The 24,569-nt window shown below is 41.1% G+C and overlaps 1 protein-coding gene and 1 pseudogene across 1 annotated transcript; one reads left to right on the top strand and one right to left on the bottom strand.

Annotated features, from left to right (window-relative positions):
- Positions 1–2,340: 2,340 nt before the first annotated feature.
- On the top strand, positions 2,341–23,946 carry NQO2 (N-ribosyldihydronicotinamide:quinone reductase 2). The gene is made up of 7 exons (XM_045841701.1): positions 2,341–2,478; positions 9,976–10,116; positions 11,666–11,830; positions 18,681–18,811; positions 20,822–20,935; positions 21,728–21,829; positions 23,668–23,946. Exons 2-7 carry the CDS (start codon positions 10,110–10,112, stop codon positions 23,842–23,844), a joined length of 696 nt encoding a protein of 231 aa, XP_045697657.1. The 5' UTR covers positions 2,341–2,478; positions 9,976–10,109; the 3' UTR covers positions 23,845–23,946.
- Positions 9,451–9,966, bottom strand: LOC123820766 (annotated as a pseudogene).
- Positions 23,947–24,569: the final 623 nt, after the last annotated feature.

Below are 24,569 nucleotides of genomic sequence, written 5' to 3'. Positions count from 1 at the left end.
ATCCTATTATGTAATACAGGACCAAGACTGGATTCAGAAATATGATTTTCTTGTGAGAAGATTTAATTGTCTCCAAGACAGTTTCTAATACTTGCTATTCCACAGCTCCCTGGTCATTTCCTGGGATCCATACCACCCAGAGGTCTGGCTATTGTTTTCTTAGAAGTCTTCATAGCACAAAAGACCTGAGTACACCCCTCCCACTGGACAAGGTTACTTGCCCTCCTTGTAAGAAAATTTACATTGAAAGGTAAACTTCTATTCCAGAGAAGCTGACCTGCACCTACTTTTCTTAGTGTGACGTATTTACTTTCTGTGACACAAGATTATTTGAGTACCTCTAAGTGAATCTCACCAGAAAGGGGGAAAACAAAACCAAATTTTATCTTTGTGGACAACCTAGCACATTTGGAAATGCCTCAAGCACTTTTGCTCTAATAAAGGTCATTCTAAAATATAGACCACATCCAGGATGTCCTACGCTCACAAAACAAAGTGGCCGTGTTCCCTGCTAGCATGTGGGCATCTGAGGGAGAGGTCATATTCTCATCCCTGAATACAAGGAAAGCATCAACAGCAAACAACCACCCCCCCAACACTGATCTACAAACGACAGCAGCACATTCTCATTATGAATACAGGGGAAACCAACCTTACTTCTGCTCTATTGCTTGGATAGCGCTGTCCTAGGACACCAGAAATCAAGGCACAGAGTTTGAGGACAATCCTTGGAAATGTCACAATGGTAGACTGACTGTCAAATGAGATGGAACAAACCAGAAAGTGCTAGAAAAAGAAAAAGAGACAATTGGCCCAAACTGCTCATCAGCAAACCCTGCTGCCCCACCCCCACCCCCACACACATGCAGACACAGCCACAGCCTCTAGTTCCACACTTTTACACATTCTAGAGAATATCCTGGCCCTGAATGATATCCTGGGCCTTGAACAATATTTTTTAACTAAATGTTTTATTTTGAGAAAATTATATGCAGCTGTAGGGAGTAACACCCAGACATCCCACATGCGTTTTATCCAGTTTCCCCCAAAGAAAACATCTGCCCAAACTATAGCATAATATCACAAGCAGGATATCCACATTGCAGAAACAGAACATTTCCATCATGACAGTCCCCTACTGTTGCCCTCTCATAGCCACATCCAACCTCTCCCTAACCCCTGGCAACCACTAATCTGTTTTCCATTTTCATAATCAGTCATTTCAAGAATGTTACATAAATGTATAGGGCCATGTACATGTACATGTACAGTTACACAGCATATGGAACCTTTTGGGACTGGTTTTCCCCCTCCATAATTCTCTGGAGATCTGCATAGGACATTGGCTGTATGGATAGTTTATTCCTTTTTGTTGCTACGTGTTACACCATGGACTATCTTGTTTAAAATTTATTTTAAAATTATAGTTAACATACAATATTATATTAGTTTCAGGTGTACCTTATATACCATACAAAGAAATCACCATAAGTCTAGTACTTACCTTGCACCATACATTGTTATTAGAATATTACTAGCTATATGCTGTATTTTACATCCCTGTAACTATTTTTATAACTGGGAATTTGTACTTCTTAATATAGCTCAACATAAAAAACATTTTACTTTAAAAAATGGGTGGAGAACCTGAACAGATATTTCCCTGAAGACATGCAGATGACCAACAGACATGAAAAGATACTCAACATCACTAATCCTTAGGGAAATGCAAATCAAAACCACAGCAACTATTGACACAATGACTATTATTAAAAAGTCAACAAACAAGTGTTGGTGAAAATGTGGAGAAAGGGACCCTCTTGCACTGTTGGGACTCTAAATTGGTGGAAGAGCTATGGAAAACAGTATGGAATTTCCTGGAAAACTTAAAACTAGAACTATCATATGATCCAGCAATTCCACTTCAGGAATTTATCCTAAAATACTATTTCAAAAAGATATACACACTCCTATGTTCAATGCAGCATCATTTCCAATAGCCAAGATACAGACCTTCATTTTTAAAACTAGAGACCTTCCCAGGCAGGAGAGCTCCCCCTCTTCCAAGCACTGTGATCTCACAGCACTCAGCCAGGTCCTGCTTCCACCCTAGGCGGGGAAGGAGGAGGGAGTGGAGCGGAAGGCGGGGCCGGGGGCGGGGCTTAGGAGGATGGGCAGGGAGTCACCTTGGAGCTTGCAGTAGGCGGGGCGGGGCCAGAGGACTGGGAAGAGCGTCAACTTGGAGGAGGCAGTGGGTGGGGCGGGGCGTGGGAGAAGAGCCGAAAACGGGCCGTCTGGGCCAGTCTGGTGAGCAACCGAAGTCCATCCCAACTTTGGGCCCCCCAACTGGTCAGTCTGCCCACCGCCTGGCGTCTGCGAGTCCGCGGCAGGCCCCTGGCGCAGGCGTCCAGACCTTCCCTTTCGGAGGCGGGGGTCCGAGTCCTGTCTTTTCTTTCCTGGGCGTCCACCTGCGGGAGGGTAAGTACATCCCCTGGCCGGGCACCGGCGGGCTTGGGAGGCACAGGTCCCAGCACGCTGCTCTCTCTCGGAGGGGACTTGCAGAGGGGGAGAGGTTTCTGCAGATTTCACTTCCCAGCCAGAATGGGAACACGTGGTCTCCGTGGTTTCTGCTACCAGGGCTCATCGACCATTTCGAAATTAACATTTTACTTCACTCTTCCTAAACCTTCCTGCTTGTTAAGCCTGGTTGTAAGTGTTTAACAGATTCTCATTTAATCTGCTGTCAACCCTGTTGCAAAAGAGGAAATAGGGCATCTCAAGATCAGTTTGTAAAGGGGGTACCAAAACACCAGCTCCCCACAGTCAGCCTTTGTCAAGTATATTGTGGCAGTCTGTAACAGAACCTTAAAAAATAAGCGTCTTTAGCCTTTAATTTCCCTTAAAATATCAGCCAAAAACACATGAAGAAAGGGGAGTGTATTAAATACATGTATTAAATAATACATGCTTCCAGCAGTGCTTTTTATAGTTCTGGTGGGGGTCGGGGGTGGGGAGGAAATAACCGAAGTGCCCAGGAATAGAGAAATGGTCACAAATGAGCATACAGACACTGGTATATCTACACAGTGAAATGTTATCCACTCAGAGTGACAGGCATAGAGCCCATCCATATGTAAAAGAGGCAAAGAGAAAACACAAAACAGCATTTGAATGCTGACTAAAAAGAAATAACCTACATCAATAATATCAGCCCATTTGATATATATATATAATTATTTTTTAATAACCACATGGTTCTTTTTTCCTATTGACCTGGGTGAGTGCATAATTCCTAACTAAGAAGAAAAGATTACTGTGGAGTGGGGCACTAAGGAAGGTGACTGAACGAGAATTGAAGAGCACCTGACAGCAAGTCAAAAGCCTGGCTTGAATACTTTATTTTTGTAGCTTACTTATTGAGCCTTGGTTTCTTGCTCTATACAACAGGGAGAATTGTATAAGATGGGGAATCACAAACTCGAGTGCCTCAAGTGCCCAGGCATGTGATGTAAATATGTAAACTGGGACAAGAAAAAGGGTAGGGAATGGTGAGGCCTGGGGATACAGAGGAACACAAGTCCTGCTCATCCTAGGGATCTCAGGATAAGGTGTTATGTGAGTTTCAAGTGACACTGATAACCTTTTTTTATATATATATTTTATTGATTATCCTATTACAGTTGTCCCATTCTCTCCTCTTTATTCCTGTCTGGACTGTAGCCCTCCTCATACCCTCATTCCCCCATTTTAGTTTATGTCCATGGGTTGTACATATAAGTTCTTTGTCTCTCCGTTTCCTATACTATTCGTCAACCTCCCCCTGTCTATTTTGTATCTACCATTATGTTTCTTATTCCCTGTACCTTTTCTCCCATTGTTCCCCCTCTGCCTCCCTGCTGATAACCCTCCATGTGATCTCCATTTCTGTGAACCTGTTCCTGTTCTAGTTGTTTGCTTAGTTCATTTTGGGTTTGTTGGGTTTTTTTTTTTTTAGGTTCAGTTGTTGATAGTTTTGAGTTTGTTGTCATTTTACTGTTCATAGTTTTTTACCTTCTTTCTCTTAGGTTAGTCCCTTTAACATTTCATATAATAATTATGGGCTTGGTGATGTTGAACTCCTTTAATTTTTCCTTATCTGGGAAGCACTTTATCTGCCCTTCCATTCTAAATGGTCTGGGTAGAGTAATCTTGGATGTAGGTCCTTGCTTTTCATGATTTGGAATACTTCTTTCCAGTTCCTTCTGGCCTGCAAGATTTCTTTTGAGAATGACAGTCTTATGGGAACTCCTTTGTATATAACACTCTGCTTTTCTCTTGCTGCTTTTAAGATTCTCTCCTTATCTTTAATCTTGGGTAATGTAATTATGATGTGCTGTGGTGTGTGCTTCCAAATTTTTTGGAATGCTCTGACCTTCCTGGACTTCCTGAAAGTCTATTTTCTTTGTCAGATTAGGGAAGTTCTCCTTCATTATTTTTTCAAATAAGTTTTCAATTTCTTGCTCTTCCTCTTCTCCTTCTGGCATTCTTATAATTCAGATGTTGGAAGGTTTAAAGTTGTCCTGGAGATTCCTAAGCCTCTCCTCATTTTTTTGAATTCTTGTTTCTTTATTCTGTTCTGGCTGAATGTTTCTTTCTTCCTTCTGCTCTAAACCATTGATCTGAGTCCTAGTTTCCTTTCCTTCACTATGGGTTCCCTGTACATTTCCTTTATTTCACTCCACATAGCTTTCACTTTTTCCCGCTATTTTGTGGCCATACTCAACCATTTCTGTGAACATCCTGTTTACCAGTGTTTTGAACTATGCATCTGATAGGGTGGCCATGTCTTCATTGCTTAGTTGTATTTTTTTCTGGAGCTTTGATCTGTTCTTTCATTTGGGCCACATTTTTTTTTGTCTTGGTGCACCTGTTATGTAATAAAGGGTGGATCCTTAGGTATTGGACAGGGTGGGACAACCTCTTTCCTGTGTTGTGGCACTGTATGTGGGGGAGGGGTTGGAGAGGGAACAATGCTGGTCGCTCAGCTCTCTGCCAACTTTCAGTCACTTCCTCTGCTACCCACAAGCAAATTGGGCCTTTCTGGTGCTGATTCCCAGGTGGGTGGGTGTGTGTACATTCTAGGACCCTGTGGGTCTCTCCAATCAACTCTCCTGTGAGGCAGGGAGTTTCTCCTGCTGCCGAAACCCCCATAGGTTTTCTCAGTCAGAGGTTTTGAGGCTTTATTTCCTTGCGCTAGAACCCTGCATTGTGCAGTCTGTCTTGCTCCCCAGTTTTTCTTCCGGGGTTATCCGCACCCAAATGTGAGACCACCCACTCCACCAGCCACTGCTGTGTCAGGTCCTCCAGCTGCTGCCTGTCTCCACCCCTCCTACCTGTCTGGATGAATATTTCTTCTTTAACTCCTTGGTTGTCAGATTTCCATCCAGTTAGAGTTTCTGGCAGTTCTGGTTAGGTTTTGTTTTAAAATTTGTTGTCCTTTTGGTTGTGGGAGGAGGCAAAGTGTATCTTCCTACACCTTCATCTTGGCTAGAAGACTGATAACCTTTTAAAAAGGAATCAGTACATATCACATTCCTATTTAAGATGCTCCATTGGCTGTCTTGTTATGCTTAGAATAACATCCTCATCCGTGTACTGCAACCCACCCACCTCTGACTGCATTGTCCACCATACCTCTTTTTTTAACCATAGGCCAAACAGGTTTTAGAATACTCCATTTAGTTCCTACCTTATGCCTTTTACTAGGTATGCCCCCAGATCTTTGCATGGCTTGGTCCATATCATCATTCATTTATGCTCAGAGATATCTTGCTGGGCTACTCTATTGCAAATATCAAGTATACTCCTGCCATTTTATCTGCTAAAGTACTTTATTTTCTTATCACTATTACTATTAGCATTATTAGTAGTACTTACCACTATCTAGAATTATATTGTTGCTTTGCCTGCTTGTTTTATCTGCTTCCCCACCCCCACAACCCCAGAATAAAATTCCATCTTGCCTCTTTGGATCACCACAGTAGCCTCAGCACCTAGTGTAGTACCTGACCAGAGGGTGGGTGAATCCTCCAAGGCATGGATCCAGCTGAATGAATGTATAGATCAGTTAGGAAATGTGTCCCGCTCACTGCTAGTAATAGTCAACTCCAACAGCTTAAACACAATTTAGAATTTTATCTCATGTAAAGAAGTCTGGAGGCTGGCAATCCAGAACCATCTCACAGCTCTAAGAAAGCATCAGGAATCCAGGTTCCTTTCATGTTTCTGCTCTACCATCCTTAATCCATAGCCTCTACCCTCAGGGTAATGAGGTAACTCACCGAGCCCCCACTATCATTCCATAGTCCAATTCAAAAGAAGGCCAATGGCAAGGGGCCAGAATGGTGCCTCCCTCTCCTCACCACCCCCCCAACAGAGTCAGCTCCTTTAAGGATATGTCCACCTCAATGGCCACACTTAAGTGCAAGAGTGGCGGGGAAATATAGTCTAGCTGGGCACATTGACATGTGAATAAATTCAGGGATTGTTAAAGAACAAGAGGGGAGCCAAAGAAGCAGGCTCCTAACTATTTAATAGTCAATTTAAGGGAATGGGAAAGAACTTAAAATCACCTTTGAGACAGGAGGGCATTGAAGTTCCTATCTTCTGACTGATCAAAGCTGTTTGCTCCATCTCCACTTCAAGTGCCCTGCCTTCCTCCAACACTTACCTCACTTCCTGGCAATATTATGCATATCCTAGCTTTTTAAAAAATATACATTTTATTGACTATGCTATTACAGTTATCCCATTTTCTCTTTACTCGCCTCCACCCTGCACACCCTCTCCCACCCACATTCCTCCCCTTTAGTTCACGTCCATATGTCATACTTATAAGTTCTTTGGCTTCTACATTTCCCATACTATTCTTACCCGCTCCCTGTCTATTTTCTACCTACCCTCTATGCTACTTATTCTCTGCACCTTTTCCCCTCTCTCCTCCTCCCACTTCCCTGTTGATAACCCTCCATGTGATCTCTATTTCTGTGGTTCTGCTCCTGTTCTAGTTGTTTGCTTAGTTTGTTTTTGTTTTTGTTTTAGGTGTGATTGTTAATAATTGTGAATTTGCGGTCATTTTACTATACATGTGTTTTATCTTCTTTTTCTTAGATAAGTCCCTTTAACATTTCATATAATAAGGGCTTGGTGATGTTGAACTCCTTTAACTTGACCTTATCTGAGAAGCACTTTATCTGCCCTACCACTGTAAATGAAAGCTTTGCTGAATAGAGCAATCTTGGATAGAGGTCCTTGCCTTTCATGACTTGGAATACTACTTTCCAGCCCCTTCTTGCCTGCAAGGTCTCTTTTGAGAAATCAGCTGACAGTCTGATGGGAACTCCTTTGTAGGTAACTGTCTTCTTATCTTTTGCTGCTTCTAGGATTCTCTCCTTCATTTTAATCTTGGCTAATGTAATTATGATGTGTCTTGGTGTGTTCCTCCTTGGGTTCAACTTCTTTGGGACTCTCTGAGCTTCCTGGACTTCCTAGAAAGCTATTTCCTTTGCCAGATTGGGGAAGTTCTCCTTCATTATTTGTTCAAATAGCTTTTTCACTTGTTGCTCTTCCTCTTCTCCTTCTGGTACCCCTATAATTCGGATGTTGGCACCTTTAAAGATGTCCTGGAGGTTCCTTAGCCTCTCATTTTTTTCTGAATTCTTGTTTCTTCATTCTTTTCTGATTGGATGTTTCTTTCTTCCTTCTGGTCCACTCCATTGATTTGAGTCCCAGTTTCCTTCCCATCACTATTAGTTCCCTGTGCATTTTCCTTTATTTCACTTAACTTGGCCTTCATTTTTTCATCTATTGCACCCAAATTCAACCAATTCTGTGAGCATCCTGGTCACCAGTGCTTTGAACTGTGCATCTGATAGGTTGGCTATTTCTTCATCGCTTAGTTGTATTTTTTCTGGAGCTTTGATCTGTTCTTTCATTTGAGCCATTTTTTTTGTCTTGATATGCCTGTTATGTAGTGAGGGGGGAGCCTTAGGTATTCACCAGGGCGGGGCAGCCCAGTCTCTGGGTTGTGACACTGTTTGTGGGGGCGGGATCTGAAAGGGAGCAATGGTGCTTGCTCCACGCTCTGCAGGATTTCAGTCCCTTACACTGCTTCCCCCAAGCAAACTGGGCCTTTCTGGTGCTGATTTCCATGTGGGTGAGCTTTTGTACATTCTAGGACTCTGCAGATCTCTCCAACGAACTCTGCTGTGAGGCTAGGAGTTTCTCCCAGGACCTCAACTCCCACAGGTGTTTTCAATCGGTGTTTTGAGGCTTTGTTTCCCCATGCTGGGGCCCTGGGCCATGTGGTCTCCCGCTCCCCCGTTTTGCCTGGTTTATCTGTGTGGGAATGTGGGACCACCCAGTCTGCCAGCTGCCTGGTGCTCTGTGCCCCTCCATAATCCGCCACCTCACTGCATTTGCCTGCTGCCACCCGGAGCCCAGGGTCTGCCAGCCATGGCCTTTTTTGCTGCGACCCCTCTCCGCTCATCTGCCAGACTCAGCCCCTCCTACCGGTCTGGATGAATGTGTGTATTTTAACTCCTTGGTTGTCCGGCTTCCATACAGTTCAATTTTCTGTCAGTACTGGTTGTTTTTTTTGTTTCTAATTTTTTGTTGTCCTTATCTTGGTTGTGCAAGGAGGCACTGTGTGTCTACCTATGCCTTCATCTTGGCCAGAAGTCCATATCCTAGCTTTTTATCTCCTGGCCAGTATCCAGCACCCTGAAAGGTTCTGATTCAGGCTGTGCTCCTGATTCCAGTGTGGCAGTGGATAAGCCCAATTCCTGTCTCTGTTTTGTTGTCATTGTTGTTATCCTGTGAAGATGCACTCATATTGAAATCGTCATTTAGGCAGCATCTCCACACTGGCCTTGAGCTGGTTGTTTTCTGGCAGAGGGAGCAGGTGTGTTGGAGGGCCCTGTCTTCCCCAGAATGAAGCCAGTTACTGAGGATTCAGGTCTCCCTCATGCCTGTGAGGCAATCAAGGGAGAGCTAACTTTTTTTCAGAGCCTTTTTATGTGCCAGCCGCCATGCGTATGTACTATCTGTCTTGCTCTTCTCAGACATTCTTGTACTTTCTAGACCATGGTAGTCATGGGAGCCGTCAAATTTCTTACCAATACCCCTGCCGTTTATTCAGCTACATTGATTATGTGGAAGGAAAATTTGGGAGAGGGAGGAAGGACAGAGACACGATGCTGCTTCCTATCAGATGTCTCACTTCCCAGGACTTTTCCTCTATGGCTGCCTCTACAGAAGGTTCTGAGTCCTCTCAAAATAAAAATGGTTTTGGCATCCTGTATGACCTGTCCTTTGAGGCCTGAATCTCCAGAGTTCTTTCCCTCTTTTTTTTTTTTTGATTCCCAAGTTTTATTCAATAACTCATACAAAAATGTGCCAAATAAATGAGTTTTAATCTTCATCTTCCTCCTCTTCATCCTGGTTAATGTGGAAGTAACACAACTTGTGACTTTCTTTGCTATTAGCAACTACATCCAACCAATCATGGCAATTATTTTTCAAATATTTTTTGGTAAGAGATTTCAAATACATTTTGGGAGAAGACACCTCAGAAGTTACAGTGATCTTGCTCTTTCTTTTTTCAATGGTTACACCCCTCCACTAAGATTCCCATCTTTTCCAATCACTTTGATTCTCTCTTGAAGAAACTCTTCAAGATTGGCAGCATCCATGCCTCTGTTTTCTACTGGGTGGGTACAGTCAAGGGTAAACCTTGCCCCCCTTTGCCACAAGCTTTTTCATAGGAACCATGGTGGTGGTAGAAGCAGAAAGGGTGGTTCTTTGCCTTTCTTGGAAATCCTTTTTCCTGATATGTTTGCATGTCCTCCACAAAGTGATGGTGAGGCTTAGAGCCAGTACATCAGCCTTACCACCTTGTCTCCCCACCTTCTTCAAGTGTTTGTTTTTCTCTTCTAGATCGTTGAGGTCACTGGGGAGAACAACCACATCTGAAAGTCTGGGGCCCGCTACACCAAATCATTCTGTGCCCAGGATCAATAGCAAACCTTCCTTTTGACCTGTCAGAGAAAAAAAATTCATCATCCTAGAATATGGCAGGTGACTATTAGCTATGGGGGAGTTAAACTTTTTTAAATTAAATTTTTAATTAAAAATTGAATATGTTGTTTTAAAAATCCAAACAACACTGAAGTGTATAAAACTTGTTTATAATGTGGATTGCTACCTTGAATTACCTTATTCTGTATTTTCTTACTTGTTTTATTGTCTATTTAAATCCTACCAAAATACAAGTTCCTCAAAAGTAAGGGCCATGTTATCCAGTCTCTTGAGTGATCCCAGGGAGTAGTAGATGCTCAATAAATAGTTGAGTAAGTGAGGCCTAGGAGTAACCATGGTTAGAAATTCAGTATGACTCCCCATCTTAACTTGTGTCCTGCTCATGACAGATACCCCATTCTGCGACATCTTTTTTCTCTCAACAATATAACATGAAAATCCTTTCATTTCAGAAGATAAAAATCCACTCTAAATATGATATTATATATTAGGATTTCTCCACCTCAGCACTGATGACATTTTGGGCCAGATAAGCCTTTGCTTCATGCATTTTCAGATGTATAGCAGTATCCATGAGGCTCTATCTACTAGATGCCAGTAGCTCCCCCCACCCTGGCTTGTGAAAACTGAAAGTGTCTCCAGATATTGTGAAATTACTCCTGGGAGGCAACACTGCCTCTAATTGAGAATTATGGATATAGATATTGCATTCCATTTTCCTATTAAGCCCCCAAGCAGAGTCCATTCATTTAAAAATGAGTATGAGAAGTTAAAATAAAAAATATTAGTCATTAATCTAACTCATGGAATTCAACCTTCATACTCAGTTGAATGCCCCGAAATTGTTTGCTTTAGACTAACCTTTGTATTTTCTCCTTAAGGACCTAAACTGAAAGTTTTAAATCAAAAGGTTAAACATTTTGGCCTTAGCCATCACCTGGGAAAATTTAAGCAAGTCACCAGAGCTGCATCCCCTGCAAAAATCAGTACATATTCTCACATGAACAAGGGGAATACTACTTCAGAAGCTGTTGGTAATAATGACACATCAGGACCTATAAGACCTGACTCTTTTTAGACTTCTTGTCATTATCACCACCAAAAGCAGGGTTCCTCGTGGGCCTGCCTTCCCTGTAGTAGTACTAGGAACCCGATTTTGATATTTCATTTAAGTGTGAAACTTTGATGGGGCTAAAGGAAGGGAAGCAGAACTGTGTCAGTAGCTGGTGCCTGCCAGTGTAGGGTTAGCACAAAAGATAAGTTATGGTACTTTTTTATTTTGATGTTCAAGAATAGGGCTATAACTTCTCATAAAGGAAAACTAAAATAGATTGAGTAGGGTTTTAAAGAACTTAGTTGTATGACTTTTGAGGAATCATAATTTGACCCATTGTATATCTGTATATCAGTAAACTCAAGTACCAATGAGCTATGATATGACTGGATTAAACACTCAGTAAAAAGGTTGGTGTTTCTTAGCTTCAGTTACTGTAATACTCCTACATATTTCATTTTTGTCTTAGTCCTTATTAAATTTTGACAAAGAGGAGTTGCTCTTTAAGAGAAATGATTTCTTCTCTGGATTTAGGTAAAAAAGTGCTCATCATCTATGCGCACCAAGAACCTAGATCTTTCAATGGATCCTTGAAGAAAGTGGCTGTGGACGAACTGCACAAGCAGGGCTGCACTGTCACTGTTTCGGATCTCTATGCCATGGACTTTGAGCCGAGAGCCACAAGGAAAGATATCACTGGTAAGTCATGAGTCACAAGCTCCATGCTTTTTAAAACTTCCTGCTTTGCATGTGTATATTTTATATGGAGGTATAACTGATACAACATTAGTTTCTGGTTTATAGTGTAATGATTCAATATATGTATATACTGCAAAATGATGACCACAATAAGTCCAGTTAATGCTCATCATCTCACAGTTATAAATTTTTTCTCCCTCATGATGAGAACTTTTAAGATTCACTCTCCTAGCTACTTTCAAATATACAATACAGGCTTATTTACTGTAGTCACCATGCTGCATATAACATTTTTATGACTTAATCATTTTATAACTGGAAATTTGTACCTTTTGACCCTGACACCTGTATTGCCTGCTCCCCAACCCCTGCCTTAGCCAACCACCAATCTGTTCTCTATACCCATGAATTCAGTTACTTTTGTTTGGTTTGGGGGATTTGTTTGTTCTTTTTTTTTGTTTTTTAAGTTCCATGTGTAAGTAAGATGATACAATATTTATCCTTTTTAGTCTGACTTATTTCACTTAGCATAATACCCTCTGGGTCCATTCATGTTGTTGCAAATGGCAAGGTTTTTTAATTCTTTTTTTGTGGCTGAATAACAGTATTTCATTGTATATATACCACATTTTCTTTATCCATGCCTTGGCTATTGTAAATAAAGCTGTAGTGAATATGGGAATGCCTTTATTTTTTTAAATTAGTATTTTTGTTTTCTTCAGATAAATACTCAGAAGTGAAATATCTGGGACATAAGGTAGTTTAGTTTTAATTTTATGAGGAACCTCCATGCTATTTCCCATAGTGGTTGCACCAGTCTGCATTCCCACCAACAGTGTACAAGGGTTCTCTTTTCTCCACAACCTCACTAACACTTGTTATTTCTTGTCTTTTTTATAGTAGCCATTCTAACAGGTGTTAAGTGATATCTCGATGTGGTATTGATTTGCATTTCCCTAATAGCTAGTGAAGTTGAGGACCTTTTCATGCATCTATTGGTTATTTGTATGTCTTCTTTGTAAAAAAGTCTATGCAAGTCCTCTGTCCATTTTTAAGTCATTATTTCTTTTCTTGCTTTCTAAAGCATTTTTAAAAATGTTACATTTATTTATTTTTAGAGAGGGGAAGGGAAGGAGAAAGAGAGGGAAACATCAGTGCATCTTACCTCTTGCACACCCCCCACTGGGGACCTGGCCTAAAACCCAAGCATGTGCCCTAGACTGGGAATTGGACTGGCAATGCTTTGGTTTGCAGGCCAGAGCTCAATCCACTGGCCACACTAGTCAAGGCACTTTCTATTTTTTTAATTAAAATAAGTTTTGGAAAAAACAGTAATTATTGCACATAATGTACAATTCTCAAGTCAAGAATTCCATGGTGCAAGTTTGTTTCCCATCCCTCGGACACTCAGTTTCATGGCCTTTGAGGTAATGTGTTAGTCATTTTCTCAATATCCTTTCGGATAGAGTCTGTGCTGTGTAAAAGAAGTATAGTCTCCATTTTCTCTACACTTTAAAAATAATGGTAGTATATTATACATGTTGTTTTGCACATTGCTTTCTTTTTTTCACTGGTGCAAACTATTCCATTATATGTGGAAGCCCCTACTTTAGGGCCTGTATTAAGTAGTCCCTACTAAAGGGCACTTTAGATTGTTTTTCATCTTTTGCTGTTATAAACAGTGCTGCACTGAATAATCATGTCTATATGTGTTTTCTTACATATGCTAGTATATCTAGAAGTAAAATGGCTGGCATGAGGGAATGTACATTTTTAATTTTCATAGGTAATATCAAATCGCTTTCCATAAATATTGTACCAGTTTACACTCCTACCAGCAATGTTTGCAACTGCTCATTTACTCATTGTCACCACCAACAATATTACCAATTTTTGATAATTGCCAATCTTACAAGTGAAAAAATGATCTCCTGGTATAGTTCTAATTTGCATTTTTCTCACTATAAGTGAGCTTTACTATTGTGGGGGAGGAAGAAATTTTCCTCTGTTCTTCTAGGTTCTTCTGGCTGGTCTAAGTCAAATAGACATAAGACACATCAACAAGAGAAAGTAACCAGCCCTGGCCTGCTACCTCAGTTGGATAGAGCATCATCCTGATACACCAAGGTTGTGGGCTTGATCCCCAGTCAGGACATATACAAGAAGCAATCAATGAATGCATACATAAGTGGAACAACAAATCTCTGTTTCTCTCATTTTCTGTTTCCCCCCTCTGTCTCTAAATATCAATACATTTTTTTTAATTTTTAATAATTATCACTTTCTTTTTTTATATATATATTTTATTTATTTATTTTTTAGAGAGGGAAGGGAGAGAGAGAGAGAGAGAGAGAGAGAGAAACATCAATGTGCGGTTGCTGGGGGTTATGGCCTGCAACCCAGGCATGTACCCTGGCTGGGAATCGAACCTGGGACACTTTGGTTCCCAGCCCGCGCTCCATCCACTGAGCTACGCCAGCCAGGGCAATACATTTTTTTAAAATAACCAAATTTAATCATATATGTATTAGAACCCCATGTACATGAGAGAGTCAGAGACCCCACATACATGAGAGGTTCAGAGACAGAGAGGGAAAATGTGATATATATGGCATTCTGAGCTAAGAATGAGGTAAAGTACCTGGGGCTTCACAGGGGAGGAAGGGCATTCAGAGGAAGATAAAAAGAGCAGATGTTCAGTAATGAGAAGTTAACCCTACCGTATAGATGGATCATAAGAAGTTACTTTGGCCAATAACATTTATTACTGGCAAGGTCTCTAATTCAAAGTCTTTACAGAAGAGGAAAGCCAGCAGGATCTAAGCTGCCTTCAGCTCAAAATAATTAACTTGCCAAAGTGGCACACATCTTCCAGAGGCCTGTTCTGAACCCTTCATTCTTGCCTTTGAACCTTCCTGAGAAGTTTCACATTTCAGAAGTTGGGTTGATAGATTGTTCCAGATCTGATTAAACCAGTCTCAGTCTTGAGAAAAGTTTAGTTTATTTAAACAGTTATACCTGATTTCAGGTGTCGGTGATGCAGGTGGTTCCCAAAGTTAGTCCTGTGGTCTCAGCAATCAGGAATTTATTAGGAGGCATCTCTATAGAAACAAAAGAAAAACAATGGTTAATGATTGGAGCTGACTGTAATCCCAGTTTCTAAGTTCTGAAGGCAGTCAGTTGAGAAGATTCCTAGATATTTGGCTCAAAGCATCTTAAGATGGAGTGAAGTCAGGCAATGACAGTCTGACAGATTCTCCTGGTTTTCGGTTTGAATGTCTCTGGTGATCTCTCTGCAGCAGGCACAAAGATTGTCCACATATGAGCTGTTGTAATTTCTCTGAAGTTTATGTCAAGTTGTCCCATTTTTACCTTGCTTGGCTTTATGAAAAGGGCAGTTTTAGTTCTCAGTGATTCTAAATCAAAGGATGGGAGAAAAATTGAGTCATTAGTTTGGAGAGTTACATCCAGATATTCAAGGAAGCAAGACGACTTCTAGATTTAGTAGTTTATGAGTAGAAACAAAACCTCAAAAGATAATGAATAACACTGAACTCGAACATCCACAAAGGTATATTACTGAAATGTAATTTTTTTCTAAAGCCACCACCATTTTTACCAAAATTAGTCAAATTAAGACTAATTTGTTTGCAAAATTGGTCTAGTTTCAATACACTTGACCTGTTATTTACATAGGTGCAACATCAATGTAATTAACCATATAAAGCTCTTTTAAATCTGTTTTGCTGGAATTTATCATAATCTTCAGATTGAACTTTTAAAGGCCTCTCAAGGCTAGGAAAGCAAAGGTAAGGACCTGCCATCATACTTTTCCAGCAATACCTATATGTTTGGGTGAGTTCCTCTCTTCTTGAGGTCCCCAAAATATAGTGAAGTTCCTGCATCTGCCAGGAAGTGACCTTCCTTACTTACCTGGAAAGGTTTCCAGGAAACCTGTAAACAAGGTGTCAGGCCAGTATTTCTAAGGATTTTATTGTCTTCTGTAAGTCAGTCTTAATTCCTTAAAGCTCTGGTCATTTCTGAGTCTGTGCATGTCTTCTCATATAAGACATTCCAGTCAGAGCCTTGGTAATATAACCAGTTTCTAATTGCATACTGTTACAAGGAAAGATTCTTATAGAACTTGTCCAAATGACAATATTGCCTTGAAAATAAGAATTCTCACTAGAGTTTCTGAATTCTGGAGGGTTCAAGTAGTGAGAAAAAGATAAATGTTTCAATTCTGCTTACAAAGTTGTTAACATGTTGTTCTAAGTCATAGGTAACTTAAAAGCAAAATTATTTTATTAAATCCATTAAAAATATTAAAGGACCAGCAATAGTTCAGACAAGGCTGGGAACGTTCAGGGTGGTACAGCCATAGACTGGACCAGCAATATTTCAAACAAAATGCCATAAAAGTTATAATCATCCTCACTAGTTCATTCAGTCCTTTGTAATTAAGACTTATTCTGCCTGAATTCTGTTTTCCATTCATTCTCTCAACCTTGCCTGATGATTAGGGGTGATCAAGTCAGTGATAATTCCAAGAAGTTTGCAAAGCTTTCTATTGAGGCTCATATGACTTGCTCAGTGAAGTGGGTGCCTTGATCACTGGAAACTATGGAAAGTATACCACACAGGAAACACAAATGAACAGTTTCTGTGCCACTGTGAGGGTATCAGCCTTGCAGCAGGGGAAGGCTTCAATTGATATGGAAAACATACATACAACAACAGGAGCATATTGATAAGCAAAACTAAATGGCAGTTGAATAAATGTACTACGGCGGAGGAAGGCAGGCAAAAACCAAAAAAGGGTTTGCCGAGGAGCAAGAAGAACCAAGAAGCAGTCTGGGATCACAGCCCCAACTATTTATTTAATTTATAGCCATTGTTTACCCATCTTAATTTCTCTGATTCAGGAGCAGCCTCTTGCCATGTTGCAAAGATATCAAGATGGCAAAAGTCTGGCAATGATGAGCCACTTTTGCAGAAGCAGAATAGGCTTCATCTACATGTGCCCCAATCTTTATAGATTTGCTGTGGCCATTGCATGAAAGTCGGTTAAGGCTTTTCAAATACAGAAGGGCAGTTCTTACCATTGAGTAGATTAAGTTTTCTTAAGTAATGAAAGACCTCATTAAGACAACATAAAACACAATATTATTTTGATAAAACACAGAATCTTTTCTTAGCAGAAAACTTTTCACAGTATCTTTTCAGGAGCAAACCAAGAGTCCAAAAAAACTTATCTTCTTAGCATATAAGAATATTAAGTTTGAGTATACTATTGATATATGCTTATTTTTAAAACTCTTAATGAATTAGCTCAATCATATATAAAATTCCTTTCTCAAGATTGCTTTTTCATAAACCTTCTACAACTTTCTGCATCCATTTTAGTTCATCTCTTGCTCTCTTACCCATTCTGAAACAACCAGAATAAAGTTACTTTCATTTTCCTTAATGAAAACACATTTCTTGCCTGTTTTTAAAGCCCAAATGCATCCTGCTTTTCTTGTATACACAGTTGCTTTTCATATTAGTTTTCAGTAGCTTTAATTACATATTGGAATTTTCCCCCGCTTTCTGCTCAATCCTTCTACCCCCTATGCACCTTGCCCTTACGTGTCATCCTGCTTTCTATCTATGAGTCTGTCTCTATTTTGCTTGATAATTCAGTTTGTTTATTAGATTCCACATATGAGTGACATCATATGGTATTTGTCTTTCTCTAACTGGCTTATTTCACTTAGCATAATATTCTCCAGGTCCATCTATCCTGGAATTCTTAACCACTATAAAGAAACCTTAATTTCTAGTGATAAGTAAGAAGTAAGCAATTGTGAATTGTACCAGTATTCCTTAGATTGATAAATTTATAAATATATTTTGTAATTTCTAGAAATATGTGATCATAATCATAGTATAGTCTTTCCATTTGGCACAAGACATGTTTACTAACAGATTAAATTTATTTTTTCATTTCTCTTTAATAACAAGCCAAAGGTAGATAAATCTATGTTCAATAATTAATATTTTATTATTTTTTCTTATTTGGAAATGATCTGGATATTTACTGAATTTAACTAGGCTCATCATTTAATTTAACTTGACTCTAAGGTTCAAGTTATCAAAAGATTTACAACACCACCCCGACTGGTGTGACTCAGTGGATTGAGTGCCCACCTGCGAACCAAAGGGTCATTGATTCAATTACCAGTCAGGGTACATGCCTGGGTTGCAGGCCAGGTCCCTCATTGGGGGCGCACAAGAGGCAACCACACATTGGTGTTTCTCTCCCTCTCTTTTTCCCTTCCTTTCCCTCTCTCTAAAAATAAATAAAATCTTAAAAAACAGATTTAGGAAACCATTTTTAAATACACATAAAATATAGTTATTACTAAAAAGTTTACCTAAAATAACCCTTTTTCTACTTATATTTATTTAATTTACTTGTTCTTAACAATTATGTTTAGGTTACTTATGAAAATTTCCTTATACTGAGTTATTTTTTTTGCTGACAGATTTTACAAGAAAGATAACATGAACTTATTTGACTGAAAAAGCCAGGTAGAACAAAAGTATTACATGCCAATAATTCTAGATACATGCCTATTTAACCAAACCAAACTCAAACCAGCTTTAATATCAAATATTTTCCCCCAGATCACATGATCCTGAAAAACATTTGGGTTAGTTCCTACTATATTTTTGAAAATTTTAATATGAGTTTGTCTGGCGACTTGCTTTGGGGAGTGCAGGGTAAATGACTCTAGTGGGATTGGCTTGGATGGGCCGTGGGTGCTCCTCTGAGACTGAAAACCTTTGGCCTCTTCCTCTGAAGGTCCTCTTTCTAATCCCGAGTTCTTCAGTTACGGGGTGGAAGCGTATGAAGCCTGCAAGAAGAGGTCTCTTACCAGTGACATACTTGATGAGCAGAAAAAGGTTCAGGAAGCTGATCTAGTGATATTTCAGGTTTGTTTCCTTCTAATCATTATAAATGAATTAGATACATTCTATATACAAATTCTTTCCAAGTATTCAATGTCATGCTCCTAGAGGTGGCATTGATGTTTTCAGCACATTTGCACACTCATTCATGTCTACTTAGATGAGAAGATCCATGCAGTCAATGCCACTTACTCAAAATCCTGACCCCCAAGTACATAGGAAGTATTTTGCCTATAGGTCAGTGGTCCAAGAAATGCCTGAATCATGCATATCATGTTGCCTCATTCCCCTCTGACCCCACCCCCAGACAGGCAGGGGCTGCATGAAAACCAAATTTGCCTATACCAGGTCAAGTGCAGCCTCTGCCTTAAATATTCTGATCATTAAGAGGAAAATCTTTAGTTTCCTGCCTTTCACTGGTTACCTCACCCACCCACAATCCCTGTGTTCATTCACAAATTGTTCCAGGGTCATGTGATTCACTACAGAAAGAACTGGCGTAGGACACTGCTGCTAAGGACACTGCTGCTAAGGACTCTAACTCATCATGGCCACTCCCTGCCACAGGCCTGCAGTCATGGATGTGACCCTAAGCCTGACAGCAAAATAAACATGTGCTTTTTGGGAATCATTGGGTTGGTGGAAATCAAAGTCAAACTGGAAAAAAAAAGGGGAATTTATTCTAAGGGCCCTGGTCACATGGATGTTCTGGAACCAAGGCCAGACTGTGGCAGGGGAGAGAGGGAGCAGAGGCTTGGACACCTCTGCTCTTTCTTTCCCTGAGTCTCATTTGCTTCTCTCTGCCTGTTGGCTCTGTCCTCTCACTTCACACCAAAGACTGGAGTCTCTAGATCCAAAATCTCCCAGATGGAACTGATTGGTCCAGATTGTCTCCAGCCCTGACTGAGTGCTGGAAGGGGCCAGGAAAACAAGATCAACCTTTTCTGGCACCAGGACAATGGGGTAGATCAGCACTGGCCTCAGAACCACGGGCAGCTCTCTCGCTCTTTTTCCTGTCTCCCTGGGGTCAGCTGACCACTCATGTAACTGGGTAGCTAAAGCAAGCCAAGGCCTGTTCTTTTAATAATGGGTTTTTTTTAACCCTGCCCCGTGTCACATTTCTTCTCCCACTCACCTCCCCTCTTTCTGACACTTTGCTCAGAAGGTGTACATTGCTAGTTTATTTCTTTCATTCAGCACCACTGCCACTGTCACCATAGCTCACTCCTCCCTGAGTCAATCTGCTCTGGATCCTTACCACAATGCTGGAAACTAAGAGTAACTCTATTTGCAAACTGGGAAAAGGGGGCACAGAGTACTTAAATAACTTGCCAGTATCTCAAAGAAGTAGGTTGCGAAGCTTGGATTTCAGTGCCAAGTCCTGAGTTAGATTTATGGTGAAACCACATGAAGCTTCCTTTCACCTTTAGTAACAGACTATTGTCTGTGTCCATCTCTTTTCACTGATGACGGTGTGGGATATAGTGTTAGGGCTCCCATGGGAACTGAGAGAACTTCAGGGAGATCTTACTGCTGGTGTGTGGAATCTGAGGGGTAAGGCTTTAGTTTGTGTCAAAATTTGAAGCCTCTCAGAACCTAACTCAGTCTGACCCGCAGATGCCAGCAGCTCATCCCCAGGCACACAAAAAGGCAGACTCTTTCTACACCCTTCCTCTCGTTCTCCCCATTGCATCGGTCACAGAGACTGCTGCCAGGAGCCAGTGTCTAGCAGAGCATCCCAGTGCCTTCCTGTCTGCTCAGGGACCAGCATTCAGGGGCTGTCAGTGAGGAATGCAGAGTCACCTGTAACAACCTTGTCAACTCCTCCCCACCCCACCCCACCAGCACACATCCACACTGCATGCCTCAGAGTGAAAGAGAAGAAATATCCTCACTTGTGATGCCCCGTGGGTCACACTTCACTGCTCAGTCACCCTGGAAGAGGACAGCAGGATTCCTTTTGGGTCACCAGGGAGACTAAACTATGAAACCTGAGACAACCACAGCGTTCATTTGTCTTTGGTGTTTCCCCAGTTCCCACTGTACTGGTTCAGTGTGCCGGCCATCCTGAAGGGCTGGATGGACAGGGTGCTGTGCCAGGGGTTTGCCTTTGACATCCCAGGATTCTATGATTCCGGTTTTCTCAAGGTATGTTCTCTGGGATGAGGATCACTATAGACCAAGGGAGGGATGGGATGTATCTCATGTTATACTTCTAGTTTGCTTTTTCAAAAACAAGTACTGGTGGAGCACCAACTATGTGTAAAGAAAGCCCTGTGTGCTGCCCGTGGGTGAAAAACCATTATTTCTGAAATCTTGGAGATTTGTCTATCAAGTAAGGGATACAGAAGCACCCACAACTCTCTGGTGCATGGCTAAGGGCCTGGGCTGGTGTCAGGAGGGTGGACTGGGCCATAGGGTGGTCAGCCCTGGCTCTGAGAGGGTTGTCTGCTCTGCCCCCGGATGGAGTCTAGCCCTGGCCTCACCCAGTTCACATCTCAGAGCTTCACATGGAACCTGGTAGATACCCAATACATGGTAGCTGTGAATTTCTTACCAAAATACATGATTTTTAAAATTCTAAAAGCCTCAGAAAATAGTGCACACAAGGAAAACACTGAGTCACGAAGATCCAGTTTGGACTAGAAGTAATGCTACCATTTACTGAGTGGGGCCATGCATGAGCACCACCTGCCACCTCATTCAGTCCCAGCTGCCTCCCAGCTGCCCACGTTGTGCCTGGGCCTCACCCACTTCTCACTCCACAGCACCAAAGCCTCCTGTCTGCTAGAAGAAGGGGCAGGGCAGAACTGGGTAGTGGCCCAGTCCATTCCCTCTGACTGCTCCTGGTCATTGTAATGCTTGTGCCAGAGTCACAGTAGCATTTATTTGTCTCCTCCTCTGGAGTTCACATAAATACATTTGCTTTCTCCACTGCAGGATAAATTGGCCCTCCTCTCGATAACCACGGGGGGCACAGCCGAGATGTACACGAAAACTGGAGTCAGTGGAGATTTTAAATACTTCCTGTGGCCCCTCCAGGTAGCCGCCGCACCTCACCCTGTCTCTCTTTCCCCTGCAACTTTCCCCAGTACAAAATGAGATGCACCTGAAGCCTGAAACCTAGACCATTTTGACTCCACCTGGATACAGGAAATTATATTTTACTTTTTAATGCTTTAGTGGCAATGCAAAGGTTGGCCAGTGGGGATGAACATGTGTTATAATGATATGCTTCAATATTGTTTGGGGGGAAGGTAAGCTAAACCTGGTTAGCTGAATCAACTCCATGGTAAACAGGATTGTCCCACGTGGGCCTGTGGGGGCACTGAGGGCTGCAGAGCTGTAGTGTCCTTCAGAGGCCATGCTCAAGCCCTGGCTAGAGGTGCTGGAGGAGCCTGGCATTCTGGACAGTCTCACCTGCAGTACAGGTGAGGTTCACAGAGCCAGGGGCTGTGTCTCCTTCCCAAAGCAACCCCCACTCCAGGTTCCCAACACTCAGGACTCAGAGCCCGCTTTCCCAGGTGAATGCTAGCTGCCTACATGTGCACTGCTGAGCGCTGGGCCCAAGAGGCAGCCAAGGATGGCTGTCTGCAGAGGGGCAAGCAGTGGGGCAAGGCATGTTGAGCAGGCTTTGAGGAGGAGAGAGCTCTGGTCAGGCCACCAGATGGCAGTAAAGAATTCCATGGAGACCCAGAAACCTAAATGGAAACTGTTCTTCCAAGTTGTTATACAGGGAGGGAATGGTGACATATTTACATTTGTGAGCTCCCTTTTATTTTTTTAAAACTATTTTTTAAAAAGAGAGAGGAGAGGGAGAGAAACATCAGTGTGTGGTTGCCTCTCACACGCCCCCTGCTGGGGACCTGACCCTCACCCAGGCTTGTGCCCTGACTGGGAATGGAACTGGCAACCTGTTGGTTTGCAGGCTGGTGCTCAATCCACTGAGCTACACCAGCCAGGGCTGTGATCTTACTTTTAAAATGTGACAGTAATGTGTGGGCCTCTTGACCTCCCACTACCCTGATGGGGCAGGCCTGGACAAGGGTGTGGGTTTTCAGGAAAGGAATACAAAGAGAAGTGAGTGATATTTTGAGGGGAGGGGGAAGGAAGTGGTCTTCTTTGAAAAAGATGACACAGTGATTCCATTTAGTGATGCTGTGCTGAAAGAAAAGGTAATTTACAAGCCTGGACTTTTTTCTCCATAAGCTAGCTGGTCTCTTACATGCCATTAGCCAAGTTAAATTCTTCTTGTATTTTAGAAATTTTTATATTTTTTCAGTTTGAAAAAGTATATATTATAGAAAAAATGAGGCTATAAAAGTAGAAAGTCCTCTTAATTTCACCTTAAAATAATCATTTTTAATATTATGGATTTCCTTATGGCTCATATATCGTCTTTCATACACACTTTTTATTATTTGGTTTATTACTTTTTTTTTACTTAAATGGTATACCATAAATATTGTTTCAAACTCCTTATTGTTTTCATTTAACACACATCTTAACTTTCCAGATGGCACATTATAGCTAGAATAATCTCATTCTAGAATAATCCATCATATGAATATATCATAATTTGCCTAATCAATCAAAATCATGAAGTTTAGTGTCTGAATCAATAGCAAAGATTACAGATTAATCTCAATTTTCATAACAGAATTTGGAACTTGCAGGTGCCTAGAGTTCACCTCCCTGGTACAGGCCAGCATCCTAAGGTTATGGGGCATTTAAATTGTTTTTGGTCACCCGGTAGCATTAAAGTTGTTCAGTTGTTTTTTTAAGTTTTGTGTCATATCATCTCCCTTAAATTATTTAACTGAATGATAATGTAAAGGGTATAGCTTCTAATTAATTCTTTTCTTTCTTTATGGCTATAGCATGGTGCATTGCACTTCTGTGGATTTAAAGTCCTTGCCCCTCAGATCAGTTTTGCTCCTGAGTTTGCATCAGAAGAAGAAAGAAAGGCGATGGTGGCGTCTTGGGCCCAGAGGCTGAAAACCATCTGGAAGGAAGATCCTATCCCCTGCACACCCTCTTGGTACTTTGGGCAATAACGCTCTCTGTCATGTACACATCACACGAGCAACACACCAGGAGATGCAAGCACATGCAAAGAGAACACGATGCTGTAATAACATTAAATTATAACAAAGTTAGCTGGATCTGTTTAATGGTATGCATGAATGAGTGTCTTCATGGTTTTAAATAGCCAGACCCAAAAATTCAGTAATCAGCTGGTTGTATTGACTTCTATTCTAATATCATTATTCACCCCAGGCTTTCTTTTCTTTTCTAATATCTTTCCATCCCCCTATATTCAATCTTCACAGATAATGTTCTTTTCAGATATTTCTCTTCACATTAAGAAGCTGCATTTGATAGTTTGTGTTTTATTTCATAACTTGAGTTTCTATTTTTTTATAGGAAAGATTAATCTTTTCATAGCTAGTGTTTTAGTGCTATAGACTTATTTTTACATCATTTTTTTAACTTGCATTATGACTATGGAGTTTTAAATGAACAGCCATTTAAAATATATTTAAAATCATTGAGTGCTGATTACAATAAAAAACAGTAGTCCAATGGCATCCTACAATATCATGATGTATGTGTTCATGTAACATTTCTAATAATTACCCCACAGTGTGGGTGCAGGTAGGCAAGTTTAAGATAAAAACAAGTTTAAGATATTAAATCTTCTCTTCCTCCTCCTCCTCCTCATCATCACTACTGAGGATAAAGCCGCCACTTATGGACAGGGGTCCTTCACCCACTGCAG

Source organism: Phyllostomus hastatus, unplaced genomic scaffold (genome assembly GCF_019186645.2).
Source record: "Phyllostomus hastatus isolate PE091 unplaced genomic scaffold, TTU_PhHast_1.1 phas_contig_37, whole genome shotgun sequence".
NCBI lineage: Eukaryota > Metazoa > Chordata > Mammalia > Chiroptera > Phyllostomidae > Phyllostomus > Phyllostomus hastatus.
The sequence above is the reverse complement of the archived record's forward strand: the minus strand, read 5'-3'. Positions and strand labels throughout refer to the sequence as shown.